Here is a 16,445-nt window from a genome sequence, read left to right as displayed (position 1 = left end):
CATCTTCGCCGGGAGGCAGGGGAGCCACGATCCGTTCCTGCTGATAGTTGGAGGGCTGCAAAAAAAAATAAGTCGCGCAGCGGGAGGCAGGAGAGGTCCGATGTCCGCAGAGAGCTGCAAAAAGTAAGTTGCTTCGCCGCTTCACACTGTCAGTGTCTCTTCTTCCCTCCTCCCGAAGCAGGGAGCGAAAAGCAGCCTTGCTCCGGGAGGAGGGAAGAAGGGGCTGGCAGTACGAAGCGGCGAAGCGACTTACTTTTTGCAGCCCCCTCCGGACATCGGAGGGGGCTGCAACGTTTTTTTCCTTTTTTTTTTTTTTGCTTCGGGAGGAGGGGAGAGGACTGGGGCTGCCCCGGAGACCAGCACCCATGATTGCGGCCGAGGCAGGTGAGCGGGGGCTGGGGGAAAGCTTGCCGCCTACCCTTACCCCTGCCTCTACCGCAGGGGTAAGGGTAGGCGGTAAGTTAGCAGGTTAAACGCGCGACAAAACGGCAGGGAAAGATAGCGATAGTCGGGGCGCAGGTTACGGGATGCTAGGGAATAGCCAATTTGCTTGTTTGCATGCAATATACATGCCGCGTGCGGAAGGGGTTGCCCGGGGATTTTAGGACGCAGTAGGAGTAGGTTAAAGGGGATTCGGGATCGCAGGAAGGGCTAACGCGGCTGGAAAGTGAGTAGAATGCGGGTTAGGAGCGGGGTAAACGCGGCCGCACTTTACTGGATAGACCCGATAGTTTTACATATGTAAATACTTTTGAATATTATTTCCTACATCTCTAATATAAAACAATCTCTCTCATAGTCTGCAAATAAAATGGAGTAAGCATTTATAAAGGGAAAATTGAATTTCAACAAATGTTATTATTTGGGATTATTTTCCACTTTTTGGCACTTCAAAGCCAATTACATTTATTTATTTATAAAATTTATATCCTGCCCCTCCAAATAATTGTTCAGGGTGGGTTACAATAATACATTCAGGTACTATAGATATTTCCCTATCCCTGGAAGGCTTACAGTCTAACCGGGTGATTCATCAAGCCGCGTTAGGGCTCTAATGGGCATTTATATCACATATTTTGAGCGATTATATGTGATATTTTGCATCTCCTCACCCAGAATCCCTCTCCTATTACAATGACCTTTGCATGCGATTTGCATGCATGAATAATGCAAATGCATGTAAAGAAAGCCATTGCTAGTCAGATGTTATGTAAATAGTTGATCACGGCCGACCGAAGAGGTCAGCAGAGGTGAAATATCTACACCTATCTGAAAATGCGTTAGATGTGCAGTGGGAGGCCCGAGACCCTAACATGGGTCCCAAGGCTCCACCGCACATTTAAAGCAGCAGAAAAATTAAAAAGTCACGGCCAAACGGGGAGGTTGAGCGGGGCTCAGTGCTGACCCCCATCTCAACCCAGAGCCACAAGTTAAGACGGCCCAGACATCTCGAGAATATTTAAGTTAAAAAAAAAAGAACTGCAAGGCGATGGCCTTGATATTACTATTCCCCCACCCTCCCCCAAAATAACACACCTCATTCCCCCCTCCCCACCCCTAGCCTGATCACCAGATCTTACCCCCGTCACATGGCTGGGGCAAGGTCAGGTTAGCGCCATTTTGGAAAATGGCGCCAAGCGGGCCAGGTGTGAGGGTGCATCCGGCCCCGACGTGGGATCCAATTTAAGGTACAGAGGGTTCTGGAGAGGGGAAAGGGGGTGCGAGAGGTGAGAGGGGTTTGAATTGTGTGATTTCGGGGGGGGGCCGGAGTGAAGGATGGGTTGAGGTGTGGCACTTCAGGGGGGCTGGGAGTGGTAGGATGTGACTCGGGGGATGATGGGGGGTGGAGGATTGAGGTGTGTTACTTCAGGGGAGCTGGGGGGATTGTGTGACTTTGGAGAGTGGGGGGTAATGGTATTGGGGCCCAGTGCCTCGATTTATTGTGTGCTTTGGGAAAGAGGGGCCGGGGCTGTCACCGTGCAGTTCTTTTTTTTTTTTTTTATATTTTCACATTTTGGGGGAGTCGGGGCCAACTCAACTGGTGCCCCCGAGCTGAGACAGGGGTCAGCACTGACCTCCACTCAATCCCCCTATTTGCCCCATCTTTTTTTTTTTTTCTTTGGGCCAGCATCGCTTTTAAGGTGATGAAAGTCCCATGAGATTGGGGCCACCATTGCATTAAAGGGCCGCTTGCCTTATTAGTCTGCCGTGGTGTTTGGCCCTAGCAATGCATTTTCGGGGAAGGACCCCCACTATTATGGCGACACCCCCTGCAATAGTGGGACGACTCCTGTGAGAAAATATTGTGGCTTAGTGCATCTAGGGATAAAAGTTTATACCTGAGGCAATAGAGGGTAAAGTGACTTGCCAAAGGTCACAGGCAGCAGCAGTGGGATTTGAACCCTGGTTTCAAGCCTGCTGCTCTAACCACTAAGCTATCCCTCCACTGGTTTCCTCTCGCCCCTTTTCAGCTGAATTATCAACAGCTTCTGCTAGGCAACAATGCCATAAGCCAATTGCAACTAGACAGGGGTTTCCACCCCATTTTAACCTTCTTCTCTTCACCCCTGTCCCACCCAGCCAACCCAACAATAGCTCTCATTGCCTGGTATGTGTGCACCCTGAGGGTGGCCAGATGTCATCGCTGATTGATGGCTGAGATCCCCCTCCCTGCACAAATGCAGTATTTTGATCTGTTGAAACAGGCATAGTTGACCACTGAATCTCACTGCTGCTCTATTAGGGCACATCTAAATGCTTTTACATTGGGAACAAAAAGAGACTTAAAACACATTGATAATTTTGCATAATGTTTCTAATAAAAATATTTTGGGCCCCAATCGGATTTTTCCCCCTATTTTCTGCAGCAAGGCAAAATCTAGAAAGCCTTTTATAGACTTCTATTATTTGAAATAAGCATACATTGTATTTGACTGAAAACAATGGTGAAAAATAACATGACAGTAAGCTATATTTATATCATTTTCCTTTCTTATCAAAATTTATTTTTTCTACATTGTCATAACATTTGAGATTGTTAATTACTCGATTGTTAATTATTGCTTTAGTTTATTTAAGAAACACAGAGTCCAAACCCTTTTTATATTGGCTATATAAATCCTTCTAAAAGTGTAATCCTACCGTAATTTATAGCTTGCATTATGCAGATGGAAATTATAGCAACGTCTAGCATGAAGGTAGAAACCCAAGCTCTAACTTCCAGTGACCCTTCAAGAGTATATTTACCAAACAAGTTACAGTTTAGTGGTTGGATCTGAATGTGAATTATACAGAGCTGAACTGCTTTGCTGTGCCTAAACCTCGTGCACCTAGTTGTGTGAATAAAAATTGGCATAAAGTTATTATTTAAATGAACAAATACTTCTGTGTATGAAGCTATTATTTTAGTGAAAACTTCAGCTCTAGTTACTGCAAAAAACAAAAATTTAATTTGCAGCGTGAAGTAAACTTTATTCAGAGTAAAAATGCCCGTCCATTGTCATAGACGCGTGCTATGTTAAAATTCTCTTTTCAAAAGTATTTTCCATTCTCCTCCCTTTATCTTTCAGGCATTTTTCTTTCACATTGTGGTGGATTATGGAAGATCTAAATGTATAACAGAACCTCTTTCAAGGACAGCCAAATTTCTTCCCCGACTTTGCTGTTCTGTTAAGTTGCCGTTTGGGCGGACGATGCAAAGGATGTATTTTCTCGTGAAACTGGAGGTTGCTGTCGTTAAATATACTCATTGTTTCTTGTTAATAATAAAATTTATTTATTTTCATTTTGATACGATTTTGTGTATTTGTGGTTTTCCCTGCCCAAGGCACTATTTAAAAGCTAAGATACTAATCTAAAAGCAGGAATGATGCCACCTTACTCGGGCGAACCAAACGTATCCAGGCTTGGTTCATTCCCCCACCCCATGCAGAGATTTGTAGTTCTGCTCATCCTAAAGAAACGCGGAACTACAAACCCATGCATGCAGCGGGGCAAAAACCAGGCCTCATTCTGTTCGAGTTATCTGAGGTGAGGCGGCAACCATACTCCAAATGCCCCCTCAAAGGCAAGCCAGGGCGGGCTTTGAAGCTCAGCACACTGCGGGGCCCTCGGAGGAACGCGGGCACGGACGCTCTATCCGCGACGCAGCGTGGGATAAGTAGACACAGATTTAGTCTCTATGACCGGCGGCGCAGTCGGGTTTCGGTCTCTATGGCAGGCGAGAAACAGGCGCTGGTCCCGCTCTAGCCACGGTTTCCGGCGGGCCTCTATGGCAGGCAGCGGAAGTGGTAAGCGCGGAGCTGCCAACGAGCGAGCGCCCGCTTTCCTGCCGGCCGCCGCCGCTGCCCAGGAGGAGAAAGCCCGGCCCGAGGGCCGTTGTTCGGCGCGCGGTGTGTCCGTAGGGCCGTGGGGCGGGGGTGAGTGCGCGGGCCCGGCCCGTCCCTGTACGCAGAGCCGGTGCGGTTAGAGTTATGTGCCCGCGGGGATCCAAGCTTTGGGTTTCCTGCTTACCTCTGTAGCAAATCAAAATGATTGCGATCGGTGCTAGATAAGTATCTATTAAAAGCAGTGTGAGAAATGATTGGATCTTACCCACAAAATATAAAGAAATCCAGACACACCGGGATGAAAGCTTGAGTAAAATAGGATTTTTTTTTCTCTCGCATTTTTGTAGTTTGCCCCTGGGATGTCTGGATTCTTGAGCACTGAAATAGACACCTGCCATCTCTGCTTTTCTGCTGGTGGGAGCTGCCCAGTTTAGTGGTTAAAGTGATTCTGTTTGCACTTTCTTTTCTATAACTCTTGTTTTACTGCATAAAAAATAAATTAGGCTTTGGGGTGATTCTTTCATGGGCTCACATTATTAGGCCGTCAATGACTGTTAGATTGTCTGTCTGTTGATGTCTTTTCTTGAAAGATTAATTCCTTACCATAAATTGTTGAAGGGGCTTTTGCCCTAAAAGGGTATCTGTCCATTTCAGCACTGAAACAGTTAGATCTTTAAATGTATAACTTGTTACTTTACAGTTTCATTTAACTTGTGCATGTCTTGAAAATTATGTGTCTTTATCTTGTCTAGAGCTAGGCTGTATTGTATTTGCCACTGGGAATGATCAGGTACTATTTTATTTTCTCTGCAAGAAGCTATTTCCTTATAACTGCAAATATGTGATATTGCAAGACAGCAAAACATGTTTTCTATGGAAATACTTTAATTTCCTATTTAAAAGCATGTTCAAAGTATAATTAGTACCTAATGCAGTAATGAATGTACTCCTACTTTTTTTCCTCCCTTTTATGGAATACTTTTTATAACAGTGTTTGTATTCAACAGTATGTTTTAACTTCTTTTTCTCTGTGGTTTTTTTCCAGACCAAAAATGAGTCTGTTTGGTGCAACCTCTGGCTTTGGTGCAGGTGGCACAAGTATGTTTGGAAGCACAGCCACAGATAATCACAATCCTATGAAGGTAAAAGAAGACTTCTTTACTAGCCTTGAAATTCTAGGACTACATATGTCTATCTGAATGTGATAACTGGCTATTATCCAATAATGATCAATTTGAATTGTTGAATCATTTTATATCTTCCCATAAACATCTACTGGGTACTTCTAAGTAACCTGGATTGGCCACTATCGAAGACAGGATGCTGGGCTTGATGGATCATTTGTCTGACTCACTATGGCACTTCTTATGTTCTAATGTTATGTTCTTATTGAGTTACTTTTACAAAACAGACGGCTATGTACTGAAGTGTGAAAAACGCAGGAAATGGTGCTTCATGTGGTAAATCCCAACAGTGTGTGACATTTGCAAATATTTTGGCATTTAAGAAAGTGGCATTTGCAAAATTTTGCATGTTCAGAAATATTTAATTTCTTAGCATCTAGTCATATGAATCCAGAAAAAAGTGGATTTATGCACTTCTACCAACAAATGGAGATGGAGCAAGCTGACATCACAGTACATATACCTATGCAATGACCTCAGCCCACCAGTATTTTCTGTCTCCATGCATCTCCCCACTGGGGATTGCTTCTCTTTTAAGTAGGAGAATTAAGGAAAGAAAATTACCGCCCTGTTCTCCTGTGGTGATACCAGTTGGTCCCTCCCCCAGTTGAGAATTCCTGAGGTGATTTCCCTGGTCCCTCAGAGATGTGCCTTGGTCCGGTAGCTGCTTTGGCGGGTGCTGGCAACCGAGCATGGTGGTGACGACATGTGCCCACTCCCCCTGCAAACGGAGACCATATCTGTGCTCAGCCAGGTAAGGCTGAGCTCTGGCAAGTTTTCTAAAAAAAATTAAATAAAAAAAAATAGAGAGAGACTTAGTGGGAGGTTTTTTTTCTTTTCTTTTTTTTACTGTGCAGGGCTTCCTCCAGTCCATTTCAGTGTTCATCCCAGTCCATGGGAGGTCGAGTAGAATTTTTCCAGATGTTACAATATTTTCTTCAGGCTCAGTCCTCGGCCCAGTCCAATGCTCCTAGAGCGGAGGCACAGGTAGAACCCTTGCCTGGACCCTTTTGTTACATGCCGGGGACCCTCCCCCCCCCCCCCCCCCCCGAGCAACAGCGGCTCCTCCAGCTGGTGATCTGGACGGCATGGATGACAGCGCCGACCCTGCCTCTCTTGAGGATGGGGAAATTCTCCCCGGATTGAAACCATATAGAACTGTGTTATGGTTCTTTCACAGTAATGAACTGCCAGCTCTGATACCCCAGACATTGACCATGCTTGGAGTTCCTGGGGCAGATTCTGTTTCTGAGCCAAAGAGAAATCCTATTTTGGTCTCCTTGTGTAAAGCCTCTTGTTTTTTTTCCCATGCTGGAGGCCATTCAGGAATTGATTGATCTCGAATGGGGTGCCCCAGAGGCTAATTTCAAAGGAGGTCGGTTATTGGAAGGTCTGTACCCTCCGGATCCTGTGGTGAGGGACCGTTTACGCTTTCTGAGGGTGGATGCTCTGGTATGTGCAGTTTCCAAATGGACCACTATTCCTGTGAAAGGAGGAGCGGCCTTGAAGGATGCTCATGATAAGAAAGATTGAGACTATCCTTAAGCAAGCGTTCGAAGCTGTGGCAATGTCCTTGCAGATAGCTTCTTGTTGTTCCTTGGTGGCTCGCTCTTGTTTGCTTCTCTTCCAGGAGGTTGATGACTCTGGGCTGAATCCCAGGTCAGTTATGGAACCAGCTGCTGCCTTTTTGACTGATGTGGGCTGTGATTTGGTCCGCACTTCAGCCAGAGGGATGGCTTCGATTGTGGCAGCCAGGCACCAGATATGGTTGAAAAATTGGTTGGCTGATGCGACCTCCAAGGCTAACCTCACCAAATTGCCCTTTAATAGTTTGCTCTTGCATGGCAGCGAGTTGAAGAAGCTGGCCAGTAAGTGGGGTGAATCTCCAGTTCCTCTTTTGCCAGAGGATAAGAAGCAGACGCAGCGCTCCCCTGTCATGAGTGGTCGTGCCAGAGGATCCAGGCATTTTTGACCCTATAGAGGAGCGACCTTGCAGAGGGCCTGGCCCTTTGGTAGGTCTCAGACCTTTTGTCCCCTGACAACTCAGACAAGGTGCAGGCTTAAGTGGTGGATCCTCCCGACCCTCCCAATGAAGGTTTGCCGACCCATCCCCGGGAACAGGAGATAGGGGTCGCCTCTCTCTCTCTTATCAGAGGTGGGTCGAGATCACATCCGATCAATGGGTCATGGAGGTGATATGCAATGGACTTTCGCAGTATTCCTTGGGACGTATTCATGATGTCTTCCTGCCACTCCCCACAGAAGAAGCAGGCGATGGAGGTTACATTGTCAAGGCTCCTCAGTCTGAGGGCTGTGGTTCCGGTGCCTATGTCTCGAAAATAAGGGGCAATATTCCATTTCTTTCATTGTGCCGAAGGAGAAGGGCTCCTTTCGCCCCATAATGGACCTCAAAGGTGTCAACTGTCATCTGCAAGTGAAGCATTTTCACATGGAAACCTTGTGTTTGGTGATAATGGCCGTGTAGACGGAATTTCTAACCTTGCTGAATCTGTCGGAGGCATATCTCCACATTCCCATCCAACTAGAGCATCAACACTTCCTACAGTTCGCAGTTCTGGGATGCCACTTCCAGTTTCGGGCACTGCCCTTTGGTCTGGCCACCACTCCCCGAATCTTTTCCAAGGTCATGGTGGTAGTTATTTATTTGTTTATTTGTTTGTTTATTTATTTATTTGCGGGTTTTTCTATACCGACATTCATTTAGTGAAAAACATCACATCTGTTTACATTTAACAAGAAAGATAGCAACAGCACATTATAAGTAAAATTATAGAGGATTCAAGGGAATAGTAAAACAGACTAGTAATTAAGGTAGTCAAGTATATTAAATAACTAATAATTGTAGCACTCTGAAGGGTATGATAGTTATGGTAATCAAGGCTATTAAACATACAAGTAATAAAGGAATTTAAGCAAGTTAAAACAAAAAGTCCATTAGCTGAGAGGGATTCCAAAAAGTCAAAACTGGCTGAAAGAGATAGTTGAGCGGGGGAAAGGAAAGGGATCATGGCAGGAGATAATTATAAGGGTAAAGAAAAGCATCCATAATGATTGGCGATTATTTCGTTGTGCGAAATTAGGTAAAATTCAGGGAAAAGCTTGTAAGAAGAGCCATGTCTTACGTTTTTGCTTACATTTTTTGGGGCATGATTCCTGGCGTAAGTCAGGGGGCATGTCATTCCAGGAAGTGGGGCCAGCTGTAGACAGGGCACGCTCCTTGGTAGAGGTAAGGAGTGTGGCTTTATGAGAGGGCATGTGTAAAGTGGCAGCATGTTGAGATCTGGGTGGTCTGATCGGTTTGTGGAAGGACAGGACGTTATTGAGCCAGTGCATGTTTTGTGTATAATGGTTAGTGTTTTGTATTTTATCCGTTCAGCAATGGGTAGCCAATGTAGTTCCTTGAGGACAGGTGTGATGGGTTCGGATCTGCGGGTATTGGTAACTATGCGTGCTGCTGCATTTTGCAGCATTTGTAGAGGAAGGATGGTTGCTTTGAGGAGGTCAAGGAGGAGAGAGTTACAGTAGTCAATCTTTGTTAGGATTAGGGATTGAAGGGCTGTACAAAAGTCGCATTTGTGGAGGAGTGGTTTTAAATTTTTTTTAGTGTGTGTAATTTAAAGTAACAGTCTTTTATAGTGTTATTGATTATGTTTTTTAAAACTAAGCTGGTTGTTGATAGTGACGCCAAGGTTTTTGGCATATTGTGCAGAGGTAGGACTAGGGGCAGGGGAGGGAGGACTAGGGGCAGGGTAGTATTATTATGCTTATGTAGGGGGGAAATAATCATTATTTCAGTTTTGTCAGCATTTATGGCGAGGTTGATATTAGTGAGGAGTGAGCTGATAGCTGTGATTGCAGTATCCCAGGTTTTAAGGGCATTGTGTAAGGAGTCAATGAAGGGGATGATGATTTGGACATCATCTGCATATATGAAGTATCTGAGGCCAAGTTCTGATAGCAGGTGACAGAGAGGAAGTAAATATATGTTAAAGAGTGTAGAGGAGAGGGATGAGCCTTGTGGAACACCATGGGATAGGTTATGGGCTTGCGATTCCTTATTCATGAAGTTGACTTTATATTGTCTATTTTTGAGGAAAGACTCAAACCAGCTCAGGGGGGTATCAGAGATGCCTAATACCTGGAGGCGGTTGATAAGGATGTTGTGGTTAATGGTGTCGAAAGCGGCTGAAATATCAAGCATTGCCAGTAGATAGGAGGGTCCTTTGTTACCAGTAGATAGGAGGGTCCTTTGTTGCGGCAGCATTGAGAGAGGATGGAATCCTAGTACACCCGTATTTGGATGACCGGCAGATTCACACCAAGTCACTGGAGGAGAGCCACCTTGTAACTCGCAAGGTGATTTCCCTGTTGCGGGAGCTTGGCTGGGTGGTGAATTTATCCAAGAGCAGTCTTCAGCCTACCCAGTCGCTGGAATACCTGGGTGTTCAGTTTGAGACGAAGCTGGGTAAGGTATTCCTGCCGGAAGCTCGAATTCAGAAGTTGATAGCTCAGCTGTGTCTGTTCAACACTCTGCACCCGACCGTATGGTCTTACCTGCAGGTTCTTGGTTTAATGGCAGTGACCCTGGAGGTGGTACCATGGGCAAAGGCGCATATGCGTCCTCTTCAGTGCTCCCTGCTGTCTCGTTAGAATCTACAGTCTGAGAACTATTCAATTCGGCTTCATCTACCGATGGACGTCTTCCCCAAACTGCATTGGTGGCTGTAGCAGCTGCAAGGCTGATCAGTTCATCTATGGATTACATCAATCGGCAGCGCGGTACCAAGAGCCAGCAGGTGTTGCTGGAAATAGATCAACTCATGGAATGGATGGAGGTTCATCTCCAGATGATATCAACATTGCACATTGCCAGTACAGACAACGTAAGAGTAGACTTTCTCAGCAGGGAGAGTCTGGACACAGGAGAATGGATGTTCTCAGAAAAGGAATTTCAGCTGATTTGAGATTGCTGGAGACTCCAGTTCCTGGATCTGTTGATGACTCTATGCAATGTGAAAGTTCTTCACTTTTTCATCTGTGGAAGAGATCCGAAGTCTTTGGGGATCAATGCCCTGGTGCAGGAGTGGCCGGAAGACAAGTTGCTGTATGCCTTTCCTCCATGGCCCCTGTTGGGCAGATTGATTTGAAGGATTGAGCACCACAGGGGGATGGTGCTCTTGGTTGCTTCAGATTGGCCCAGGAGACCTTGGTACGCAGATCTGCAGAGGCTCCTGGTGGATTCGCCTCTTTGACTTCCAGCACACAGGAACCGGTTGCAGCAGGTCCTGTTCTTCACGAAGATCCGACTCAGTTTTGTCTTACAGTATGGCCCCTGAAAGGACTTCCTTGCGGAAACATGGATACTCTGCAGCAGTGATTTCCACCTTGCTAAGAGCTAGAAAGTTCTCCACTTCCTTGGCCTATGTGCGAGTTTGGAAAGTGTTTAAGGCCGCTGTGAGGATCAAGGTGCTTTTCCTTCCTTGGTCAAGATTCTGCTTAATTTGGAATTTTTGTAGGATGGTTTAAATAAAGGCTTGGCTCTTATTTACTTAAAGGTACAAGTAGTGGCTCTCGCCTGTTTCAGGGGTCAGGTAAATGGTGGATCCTTGTCGGCTCACCCTGATGTGGCCTGTGTTCTGAAAGGAGTGAAACTTCGTCATCGTCCCTTGCAGTTTCCGGTGCCCCTATGGAGTCTTAATTTGGTCTTGGGTTTTTTGACAGGCCCTTCGTTTAGACTGCTCCGTACTCTGTCCTTGCGGTTGCTGACTTTGAAAGCGGTGTTCCATGTGGCAATTTGTTCGGCGCGTATGGTCCCAGAGTTGCAGGACTTGTCTTGCTGGGAGCCATTTCTCCAGGTGACTCCACGGGTGGTCCAGCTGCGTACCGTTTCTTCCTTTGTACCGAAGGTAGTCACTGATTTTCACTTGAATCGGACCATCTCCCTGCCGTCTCTGGATAAAGAGAGATATGCAGAGGAGTATTATCTGGTGCGACCCTTGGTATCTGGAAGTTACTGAGCCTTTGTGGAAGTTGGCTCGCCTGTTTGTCCTCCACGGCGGTACTAGACGGGAGTAGTCACGGCTGCATGCATGGATGCTGGGAAGCCATTACCTAGCTAAGTTCGGGCTCAGGCAGTGTCATGGGCGGAAGTTAGATTGCTGCCTCCTGTTGACCTTTGCTGAGCTGTGACGTGGTCCTCCTTTTCCAGGTATTAGCGCCTGGATGCTCAGGTCCGGGAGGACGTGGCCTTTGTGCGTGCCGTTTTGTCTGGACCCGGGCAGCCTCCCACCCTATTCAGGAGTAGCTTGGGTACATCCCTCTTGTTCCGGATTCATCTGACTGGATGCTAAGAAAAGAGAAATTACTACTTACCTGCTAATTTACTTTTCTTTAGGACAGTCAGATGAATCCAGCTTCCCGACCTTGCCTGCCGTGTGGTTGCATATTGCTCCTCCAATGTGTTACAGGGTTTACCTGGTAAGTGTTAGTCCAGTCCCTGGACTAGTGTTGTTATGTTCTTATCTGAGCTTAGTATTACCTGTTGGCTGAGTATTGACATGGCTATCTGTTTTAATCGTTTTTTGCTAGTCTGTCCACAGTTGCTTTTGAAGAGAATACAGGCGGGCTGAGGTCACTGCAGGGGTAATATATTCAGTGACATCAGCCTGCTCCATCTGCTGGTAGAGGTGCATAAACCCACTTGTTCTGGATTCATCTGAGTGTCCTAAAGAAAAGGAAATGATCAGGTAAGTAGTAATTTCTCAGTTTCCAATGTGTGAAATTGTATTCAAATTCAAAATTAATGAGTTGCTGTGATACAAAAACATGTGAAGCAACTCATTAACTAAGAATTTGGTGCAAAAATGCTTGTGAAATGACTGTTTTTTTGCAAATAAAATAACACCTCAGTGATATGTAGTTATTTTTTCTGTGAAAATCTTCATAGCAAAACTTTCATGCACAGGTTTTCTATCCAATTCACTTGCATAAATAGAAAAATAGCGTGCAAAATTCCCTGTGGCGTGAGCCCTCATAGTGAGAACTTTTAACTGCTCCGTTTTCCTCAAGAGTGTTTTGAAGGCAACATTCCTCCTATGAAATGTAGATTACAAAGCACCGCAACCACACCTCACCACCACCACAAGACACACACATGCCAACAGCAAAAAAAAGCTTAGCACTGGGACGGAGCATTTCAAAATCTTTTATCTTTTTAGCTCCTCTGAAAATGGATTAAACCGAGAGGACTTTTTTTTTTTTTTTTTAACATATGTTAAATTTAAGGTAATCAATCTGCAAAATCATTATATATTTGTAGTTTAATTAGTATTCTGTCCACAGCCATGGTGTGGTGGAGTATTTGAAAAAAATCACAGTAATGGGTGAGGACTCTAATATCAGAATTGGATTCCTGGTTTTGAATCGCTAGCAGATTTGACGTGCATCATAATGGTAAAATATCCAGGTTGTCAGGGATCTGACTCTTGATTACTGCTGTGTACAGTACTATCACTTATGCATATACTGTACAATACCTGCTCCGGGTTTTCACTGCGTTCTGGGATGTTCATAAAACTGCATCACAAGGCCTTAAATGACTTTAGAAAGTGGTTTAAAGGAAAGGTCTAGGTGTGGATCTTACCGGTAGCATGGTGGCTTTTGATAGGTGTATTTTCACCTTTCATGAATTACTAGTCCTGTGTTTGGAAACGGTCTTTTGCATGTTCTTGTCTATAGTTTCAAGTAGGTGAAAGGAGTAGACATCAGAAAGCTTTTCTATCCCACTTGTTACACCCCTGCAGGGCTCTAAGGACCTATCTGTCCTCCCACCGAGAACTCGCAATCCCTTCTTTTTCCAGTGCAGTCTCGATGCTATTATCGTAGTCCAGAGAACTCCGGGAAAGCCTGCCCCATCAGTCCTCCCTTAGTGTAGTTGGTTAGCTGCAGGATCTTCCATGCATTCTACCTGATGTACAGATCCATCTTCTACTTGTTTAGAGGTAATCATCTCTTTTTATGTACTTTTCCTTGAACAGGATATCGAAGTAACATCTCCACCAGATGATAGTATAAGTTGCCTCTCTTTTAGTCCTCTGACATTACCAGGTAACTTCCTCATTGCAGGATCATGGGCAAATGATGTAAGTATTGTTTTATGCAGTCAAACTGTGATTATTGTAGACAGCTTCTGTTAGTTGATGCATTGATAGTGTATATATATATTTTGGCATTTATATAGTGCTCTATACCCAGGCTTTACAACAGATTATTCCATACAGGTGCACCAGGTCCCTGCCTCAAAGAGCTTAGAATTTAAGTTTGGTAGTTGAGACCCAGGGTCATAAGCATCAGTGAAGCAAGATTTGAATCCAGGTCTTCTGGTTCTCAGCCCATTACTCTTAACCGCTAGACTACGTCACTTCCCAGCAGTTTTGTGTAGAAACATTCTGGGCAGCTAGGCACCACCTGGCCTGGGTTTAGGAAGAGCTGCTGAGGTATACAGAAGAGGGATGGAGGAGGAGAGCAAAGAAAATAAAGTATGAGCAGCCAAAAAAATATTATCTGGGAAAAAAAATGCTCTTTGGCATCTAACAATTTTAGCTGATGTCCAAGTTTTCTAAATATGTCTCCATCGCTGATATAATATGAGTTACCTAAAATGTACAATTTGCAAACATTGATTAAACCATGTGGTAGTAAAGCATTTCAATGCTAGATGGCTTCATGTTGATCCTTGTGCATTGCCAAGTGAAACCTTAGTGATATGTATGTATATATGGTTTTTGGGTTTTTTTTGTTTTTTTAATGTAGCTTCTCTTTGATTCTCAGTTCTGGCTGCAACCAAACCAATGGGAGAAGCCATAATAAACAAAAGATGAATCTTCCTTTGCCTTCAATGTAGGTGCGATGTTGGGAAGTGCAGGATAATGGCCAAACTATTCCAAAGGCCCAGCAGATGCATGCAGGGCCTGTGCTGGATGTTTGCTGGAGTGATGTAGGTATCTCAGTGAATTGATTTTTTTTCGGTTCATTTCATGTTATTCCATTTATGAATTCCTTTCCAGAAAACGATGTACAGACAGAGAATACATGTATAATAACATAAAACAGAACACGTATACAATAAATTCCTGCACATACCCAGATCAGTCCAGACCAGTGGGTTTATACATACCTTCCAGCAGATGGAGGCAGAGAACAAAACTCTGAGGCACTGCTACATAACTGAGAGCGCCACTTGCAGTCTCCTCAGTATTTCTCTGTCTCCAGCAGATGGTAGAGGTGCAGATGTGCAGTCCTGGCTGAGAATGGAGATTTGGAAAATTTAGAGTGGACTTCTGCTCCCCAAAGTGCTAGGTTCCTCTGGGCCATCCCTCGGGTTGGACACCCCTGGCTGCTGTGGCCCACTGTTCCAGGGACCTAGATAGCGAGGGGACTGGCCTGGAACAGTGGGACCTCTCCTGTGTATCACTGCTCCATCCAGTGAAGTACCCTTTGTGATTCTCTTGATCTTGCTGTGAGCTCATTTAAGTTTAAAAAAAAACAGAAGAGAAACCATGAGGGAAAGGGGTCAGGAAACTCTGAGATGGAGCAGTGCTGGGGCAGCCGGCCTGGCGGGGTTCCCAGTGACTCACAGGGGAGAGTGAGAGGCTGTGTTCTTTAGTCTTTCCCTGGCGGGGAAACTTGTACTGTATGCTATGACGTTCGTGAGGCGTTTCGGGCCTTCTCCTGGTCTTTTGGTGCAATCGCGCGTCTTGCCAGCAGTGGTCACATGGGCTGCACCTCTTCTCAGTGGTACAGTAGGCCTGACTTTAGCGCAGGCCTCATGGTGGATAAGCCGCGAATGGAGGCTTGCAGGGCCTGTGGGCTATGGTCTGCCTGCTTGAATGTGTGCTCCCTCTGCACTGGTTGTGCCTCGGGAGGGGTGGGATCTTCCCTCAAGACTCCGAGGTCCAGGAAGGCTGCCCATGCAGTGGGGACTGCGGCAGGGTTGAAAGGGGGGGTTTCTTTGGTGTCTCCTTCCGTGGGGGATGACAAGCAGGAAACCCCGACTGGCCGAGACATCGATGGGCCTCCTCCACTGCTTTCTCCTGCGGGGCAGGGAACGAGATAATGTCCAGGAGGACGGAGGGGGGTCTGGCGTCAGGTCTTCCTGATCCAGGGGTTTTTCCCCTGAGTTTTATCCTCCTGATGCACGAGGCCTTTTTGGCTCAGCAGAATGCAGGAGAGAGGGCTTCCTTGGAGAGGAGACCAGGGCCAGCCAAGAGACCTAGGTTGGCTCTAGAGGCACGTGGGCGCATGCCCCTGGGGTGCGGGGGGAGACCCCAGGGACCTTGATGACTCAGAGGATGACACTGCATCACAGTGCGGCGGAGACCCGGATGAGGACCAGACTCCAGAGCAGGGGCGATTTGGATCTCGTGGAGACGGGCACCAAGGGGGATGACCCTCGGGAGGTCTGACTGTTTAAGAAGGAGGAACTTCCACCACTTATCCCACAGGTCTTGGGAGAAATGGGGGTGAAGCTGACTCAGGAAGAATCTGACAATGAGGGCATCAATCCGGTTCTGAATGGACTGTGGGGGCCCACCCAGCACCTTTCCCATGCCTAAAAAGATTCAGAAACTGATCAGCTGGGAATGGGATTCCCCAGAAAAAGGCTTAAAGATCAGCAGGGCGATGGCAAAACTTTATCCCTTGTTGAAGGAGCATTTGGACAGCCTGAAGACGCCGAAGGTGGTCGTGGTGGTTTTAGCAGTTACTAAAAAGACTACGATTCCGGTGTCAGGGTCCGCCATGCTGAAGGTTGTCCAGGATCACAAATTGGAGATGCAGCCAAAGTGTATGTTTGAAGTGTCAGCATTGAGTTTGCGAGTAGCAGTGTGTGCTAGCATGATGCCATGCACTTGCT

The 16,445-nt window shown here is 46.0% G+C and overlaps 1 protein-coding gene across 9 annotated transcripts in view; it reads left to right on the top strand.

The window, feature by feature from the left end:
• The first annotated feature begins 4,098 nt into the window (after window positions 1-4,098).
• The window catches only part of RAE1 (ribonucleic acid export 1), a 51,284-nt gene continuing 38,937 nt past the window's right edge, over window positions 4,099-16,445 (top strand). Inside the window, exons 1-6 of one of the 9 annotated variants that reach the window (XM_029612470.1) lie at window positions 4,099-4,289; window positions 4,676-4,742; window positions 5,081-5,118; window positions 5,374-5,470; window positions 13,570-13,674; window positions 14,436-14,528. In XM_029612470.1, coding sequence (XP_029468330.1) covers window positions 5,111-5,118; window positions 5,374-5,470; window positions 13,570-13,674; window positions 14,436-14,528 — 303 coding nt within the window. In that variant the 5' untranslated portion in view covers window positions 4,099-4,289; window positions 4,676-4,742; window positions 5,081-5,110. Of the gene's footprint in view, window positions 4,419-4,675; window positions 4,743-5,080; window positions 5,119-5,373; window positions 5,471-13,569; window positions 13,675-14,435; window positions 14,529-16,445 lie in introns of those variants that run through there. The other 8 variants (XM_029612472.1, XM_029612473.1, XM_029612469.1 and 5 more) reach the window with 8 other exon arrangements.

Source organism: Rhinatrema bivittatum, chromosome 8 (assembly GCF_901001135.1).
Source record: "Rhinatrema bivittatum chromosome 8, aRhiBiv1.1, whole genome shotgun sequence".
Lineage (NCBI taxonomy): Eukaryota > Metazoa > Chordata > Amphibia > Gymnophiona > Rhinatrematidae > Rhinatrema > Rhinatrema bivittatum.
This window is presented reverse-complemented; position numbering and strand designations above follow the sequence as displayed.